Here is a 6468-nt window from a genome sequence, read left to right as displayed (position 1 = left end):
ACGGGAAGCAACAACAAAAAATCCCACTCAACACACGCAACCGGTACGCCGCCATCTGCATATCCGGGTCCCGGACGATTTCGGGAATGGATCGAAAAATTATTCCACTGGATGAGTAGCAATTTATTTGAGGATTAAAAGCGCGCGTACGCGGTAACCCGATGCCTAGCGTCCTCGTGGCTCGTGGAAAAGTGGAAAACTTCCAGCATGAATGTAACACACACACAGGAGAAAAAAAACTGTACATTAAAACAACACGCACGCACGGAACTAGGAGAACTGTCCGGATGTCCTTAAAACCAACCCCCGGTTCCAGGAAAACGGGCTCGTTTTTTTTTCTCCTTGTGTCGGTTGCATTTTTTTCTCCTCCCGTTCGGTTGTGTTACAGATTTTTTTATGCTTGTTTGATACTCCCTGTCATCGTACCGTGCGTACCGACTGGCCACGATGGAGGACGGGTTCGTCGTTTTTTTTTCCATCGTCCTCTATCTTACGGCAGTTGCGAGAAGACAATGTGACGCACCCTTTCTCAGGGGGGGACTTTCGTCCTGCGGGGTCGATGTTTATTCAAATGTTCGCGATACGCCAGGGTATCAGTTATAGAGGATAGTTAGAGAGCTGATAGGTAGAAAAAAATCTCCTCCGGCTACCGGCACCGAAAAACGAACGGAACGACATCTGGACGCACTTTTTGGGGTAGGTTGAAACGGGAAATGGAATCAGGTTTTTTTCCATCGGTTCACTGCTACTTTTCGATATGAAAATTACCGCCTAACCGTTGAAGCTTACCTCTTTGAGTGGATCGGCGGTGTTTTTTTTACATGCTTCCGTCAGTTCTGCCGCTTGTTTTTTCCGTCTCGTCGTACTGCATATTAGACGGAGTTTGAATAAAAAAAAACTGCCTCCATGATCAATGACATTCAAATTTCGACCCTTGCTTTGCGACGGGAATTAAAATGCGCTTGCATGCAGCAGCTGGACGTGGCCTTAAGAAGCACGAACCGGAATTTGATTGAAAGGAGTCCGGGAAACCGGAAAAACATAACCTCAACACCGCAGCTCGATCACCGACCGAAAATCACTCAAATTTCATAAATTGCGCAATGCCCAGCGGAAGGGCAATCGAGAGCACACACTTCAAACGTGGCTGTTTGGCCGATTATGTCGCTGCGACCGAGCTGCGGCCAATTCCCGCGACGAACCGTGATCCCGTCCGAGTCGGGAATTTGGCCCGAGCGGGCGGGATATATTAAAAGATTCGCATTCAAATTAAATTTCGAAACGCGTGGCTAAATTGGAATTCTTTCGAGTGCGTCCTTCTCCGGCTCCCTCCGCTGGCACGCGTCTTGGGGTCATTTCGTATCCTGCCCGGCCGGTTCAGTGATTCGTTCGACGACTTGCCATCGAGGGGGACAGCATTTGACGTGTTTTGTTCATGCCAAAGCACGGCCAGAAGGCCCACGGTTTTCGATGCCAACAGGGATCGTTTCCATAACAATAAACACCAGCCGGGGGAATTTCGGGCCCACCGTTCGTCTTTTTCTTATCAATTCCAATCTGCGGTACAATTAGGAGCAACGAAACGCAAAATAAGACGCTAAACGGGCAGCCTGGGCCAAGCCTCCCGGTCTAAGGATTAATAAAAGATTCATTCGTGCGCGAGGACGCCGATCTTAAATCGCAGAACGATGGCCTTGGGGACTCGGTGTTGTCCTGGGCCGGGATCCGATGGGGGGAAACGACAACGCTCGAGATGGTCTTTTCATCCTGCGGTAGAAGCTAATCTGCCCAAGCGAACTCCCCACGCGCAATGATGCCGTTTTGTTTGGGCCAGAGCGGAAGATTACTGCCCAGGATGGCATGTTATTTGAGGTCTTTTTTTCCTTCTCCAAGGGATTCAAAGACAAGTTTCGAATCATGAAAAGAGTTTCCAATTCCGAACAGGCGTAGGCTTCCTTCCAATCGCTAGCTGGATCACATCGCAGTGAAAAAAGAACCCACTTGTTGTCGAAAGAAAGCGCAGAACAAATTGTTTTAATTTTAACCGCAATCGCATCTTGCCATCAAGCGTAATGCGACAATTCATTCCTCAGATCGTTCGCCATCAGCTTCTTGATTGTGTTTCGATTTAATTTCGAACATTAAAGCACGTCCCACAGCAAACGCGCATACGTGCAAAAGAAACAGAAAAGGGGGCCATCCAAATAACTTTATTTATCACGCACGGTAATTTGCCACCGTGCCCCGAGAAAAACAACAACATCCCCCGAACTGGTTTTCACCCGATCGGGTTCGGGAAACTTTCATCGCCGGCAAGCGACGAACGTACAAGTGTGCACCCGTTAACAGTGCGCCATTCGCCATCCGGCTGGCTGTCGCTCAGGTGAAATTACTGCCCCAATCCGGTGGTTCGGTGGAAGACACCCGAATGTCTTCTGGAAACCGGTCGTGCGACAGAATGCGACCAAAGTCCGGGCACCTTTGCTACGGGTGGCCCTCAATTACGCTAACTTATTATGGGTCGCAATTTTTTTGCTTTTTTGGGTCAAAGCAACCGAGCGATCGCTCGCGGTTATTTCGGCTTATAAAATGCACTCGCCGCATCCGGGTTCGGTTTAGTGCGACCGGGACACGTGGAGTGCACCATGGAGGCACGGTTACGGATTTTCACCACGCTCTTGGCCGCGTTGATGCTGCTGCTTCTGCCTTGCGTTCGAGCTCAGGCAGGAACCGTGATCTCCGCTTCCGAGTTCTACTTCGGCTCGATCATGCCTGGCACAACGATCTGCTACACCAACACGGTTAACTCGCGCGGTTTCCGGTTACATCCGGTCACGAGAACCGTCTCGTTTATCCCAACGGTAAAGCCCCGTGGTGGTGTTCGAAGCGCGAGCAAACTAAGCTTAAACATATCCTTGAATCTTTTCGCAGACCGCTCAGAAGAACGTTCGCTACATACAAGTGCTCTCGAACGATCACACCAAGTTCTACGCCCAAATCGTGAACGGAGGCATCGGAACGGCCAACCCCACGCAGACGGACATCGTCCTGACGTCGGCTCACGGTACAACGCTGGATGTGGTCGTTCGCATCTTCTGTGGAGCTTAATTCCCGTTGCCAGGCTTCATGTACAGCTTTTTTTAGGAACTTATCAATAAACGTTAAGAAATCATTCAGCTGTTTGTTTTATTATTTGTGGCTCAATGGGCCACGGCACGAACCTTGGCACCCCCCGGGGGCAAATGAAGGATTTCGGCTGGTATAAAAGTGCTCTTTTGTCGTAAAGACGGGGCCATTTCTTCCCCAGCCATGCACCGATTGGAAAGATTTCGTGTACCAGTTGCCCTCTGGTTGGCTGCTGTGTGGATGACTTTATTCGCTGCTCACGTAAACTCACAGCTTTTCGATAGCTCCATCACCTTTGGGACCAAACAATCGAACATTAGCATGTGCTTCTTGACGTCTTTGAAATCGAACGTGTTCAGCTTCGTTCCGATCAAGCGGAAGGTCACGTTTACTCCCAATGTGAGTGTGTTTGTACTTCTCTTTGACCTAGGTTTTCTTATGATAACCCTGTAATTTCGTTGTCTCTTTCCACAGATGCGCGTAAAGTTCATCCGAATTTGGTCCAAAACGCACCATATCCTGTCCGCGCAGATCGTGCAAGGCACCGTGGATGGCGATCCTTCGAACCCAATCAGTATCTCGATCACTTCCGACTTTGGAGGACGACTCAGTGCCGTGGTCGAGGCGTATTGCGCTTAATGGTACTCTGGAAAGTATCCTTTTAATAGACGTTTAAGTTTTCCTTCGTGTATGGAGTACTACTGCGAGATGCGCTACTTTTTGGGGATTATTTTACTAATTACAAGCCGCTATGCATTAGCCAATGAAAGCACTTCTAAGTCTTTCGGAGGACAGTTTATCTTTGGGGCGCCATCTTCAAGTTTGACCGTCTGTTACGCTGCTTCCGTTTCGTCAGGTAGACACAGTCTGTCACCCACATTAAGGATTGTATCCTTCACTCCAACGGTAGGATTCGGTAAACCAAGAAATACTCTAACCAAAACTAAACGCGACAAAAATTCCATCTTCCAGGCAGCCCAAATGAACGTGAGGTACATGCAGATCTCGGCACAATCACACGTTCCTGTCAACGCGTACGTCATCAGCGGAGGCGTTGGTTCCGCGAATCCAACGCCTACTGCAATAGCGATAAGCACGACGCAGGGTGGGTTCTTCAGCGTTACGGTATCGATTTATTGCGGAGCATAAGGACACTGGTATCAGTACAGAAGGAAATGAAAACGACGTGGTCCTGCGCTGGTAAAGATTGAAATGACAAGAAAAACTCCTCAAATCGCTGGCTCTATTTATATCATAATTACCCGCCGAAGCAAATTGTAACACCCAAAAACACGACCCAATTTCGATGCGTAGGAACCTTGGCGTTCTTGCTACGTTTCATGTCTCTTCTCGATGGACCACCGAATTAATGGACACCAGGGAATCAAAGATAAAGTGATGGCCGATTTTTGTATGCAATAAATGTGTGGAGCAAAATTGAGCAGCTTAAAAATAAAGTTTTTTTTTGTCCCAACAGGTTCATGGGTAAACGACACCACCCTGTATGAAATAGCTTATTTTGTCGTCAAATTTACATTCCAATTTGTATCGCACGGTCGCACTTCGTCCTCAATGCGGAAGAGAGCTTCGACAGACGAAAAAAAAATCGAATGCTTCCACTCCAGTAACCTACTTTGCTCGTTTTCGTAGCACAGGGTAGGTGTCCCCAGCCAGCTGATATAAAACTGATTCCCACGATTTCACCCCGCATCAGTACGATCGCGATCGCGAAAGGAAATGTCCTGCCAATTACGAGCCGCCGGAATGCTCTCCCGGGTATCACCACTTGTGCTGCTGCTGCTGGCGATGGCGCTGCTTTCGCTGGGTGTTTTGGAGACTCGAGCCCAACCACCAGAAGCTCTCAACTACCCGAACGTGATCACGTTCGGCGTGTACTCCGGCACCATCTGCTACTCCAACACCGTCAACGTGAAAACGGCCATGCACGTGACCACGCGCTCGTTCACCTTCGTCCCGGCGGTAAGTAGAATCGATCGGTACGGGAAACATAATGAGATGTAGCTTTGGAGGTTATTTTTTTCATTCTCAATTTCCTCACAGACCGCACTCCTATACGTCATTTGCTACAACAACCTGAAGCATCATCCGTTCGAGGCGCAGCTCGTCGGTGGAGGACTCGGTGCCACAACGCAGACCAGCATCGTGCTGACATCCTCGTCGGGGAAACTTTACGTCAATTGTGACGCATATTGCAAATAAAGACCTTCTCTCAAAAATCCATCCCAATGTTTGCAAATTGCTCTATTTTTAACTCTCTCCTAACTACGAAACCACTCGATGCATTCCGATGGACGAGTGACACGTTCCGGGGCAATTATTGAATTACACAAAAAAAGGACACAATGAAAGCGGATTAGAAATGGTTTGCGTTTCGTTTGTTTGCTCGCAGGTCTCGACAACGGTGTGGATTCCCCTTTCGAATTGCAATTGGTGCGAATTGATGCGAAATAATCGCACGTGACACGAGAATTGACAAATTGGAGAGGCCTTTTTGCCGGTGCCCTAGTTTAGCGGCTCGATTGGTCCCCTCGATTGGGTTGCGAATCGAGGGCAAACGGGATCGATAACTGCAACGAGATGCACTCGTCGTTGGCAACGGTGCAGCAACAGGTAGCGAATGCGCGAGTGCATTCGATTAGGGTTGATTTTTGCGTTGTTTGGGCTCTTGGTGCGCTGTTTGCGTATTAGGGAGGATACGTTTTGATGGGCTGCTCATTTATTTAATTGAATTGGCCCATCTAATGATGGTGTTGAATGAAACGTAACCATTATTCATAAGGCATGAAATTAACTACCATGTAGAACAGTCTTCTTCAAACAGATTTTTTGTGTAGACATGTGCAATAACTATTACAACAGAAGCATATCTAAGTGATCGTATGTCACGAGGAGAGTATAACATACTTTGTTACGGATTTCTTTTTGGATGCATTTGGATACGGATCTTTTTGGATGCATTAAAAGTTTCTTTCATCACTGGCATGATAATAAAGAAGTTTAAAAATTTTAAATAATTTTTCTGTACATCAACTAACCATAATTATAGACAAAACACCATGTTTAAAATTGATATAAACTATCAACAGCTCCGTAATAAGCAATTTCACTTTTATAACATACAATAAAGTTTAAGTGTACTAAACTGCCCATTCGCTTCTAGGGCGCGGTGTGTTCTCGACAACAACAAAATACGGTAGTGGAAACCTGCTCTCCTGTTGCAGCGGCCATTAATGACTGCTTGTCGGGCATGGGCTGCCGAGGCCGAATTTGTGAGGTAAACGAAATTACTTATTTATTACCGACGCCCCAAAATGTAGCATT

At 47.5% G+C, this 6468-nt stretch overlaps 1 protein-coding gene across 1 annotated transcript; it reads left to right on the top strand.

Moving 5' to 3' along the window:
• The first annotated feature begins 447 nt into the window (after positions 1-447).
• Positions 448-5346, top strand: LOC128724820 (uncharacterized). The gene is made up of 4 exons (XM_053818541.1): positions 448-458; positions 1311-1337; positions 4920-5106; positions 5188-5346. The coding sequence occupies exons 1-4, from the start codon at positions 448-450 to the stop codon at positions 5344-5346; spliced, it is 384 nt and encodes a 127-aa protein (XP_053674516.1).
• Positions 5347-6468: the final 1122 nt, after the last annotated feature.

The sequence above is a fragment of the Anopheles nili genome, chromosome 3 (genome assembly GCF_943737925.1).
Source record: "Anopheles nili chromosome 3, idAnoNiliSN_F5_01, whole genome shotgun sequence".
NCBI classification, from domain to species: Eukaryota; Metazoa; Arthropoda; class Insecta; order Diptera; family Culicidae; genus Anopheles; species Anopheles nili.
This window is presented reverse-complemented; position numbering and strand designations above follow the sequence as displayed.

What these genes read in the sequence shown, in the direction of transcription:
- LOC128724820 (XM_053818541.1), top strand. An exon ending in TTCTCCGGCTCCCTCCGCTG is followed by an intron (nt 1,338 to 4,919) that starts GCACGCGTCTTG and finishes ACCACTTGTGCT; the next exon opens with GCTGCTGCTGGCGATGGCGC. An exon ending in CGTTCACCTTCGTCCCGGCG is followed by an intron (nt 5,107 to 5,187) that starts GTAAGTAGAATC and finishes ATTTCCTCACAG; the next exon opens with ACCGCACTCCTATACGTCAT.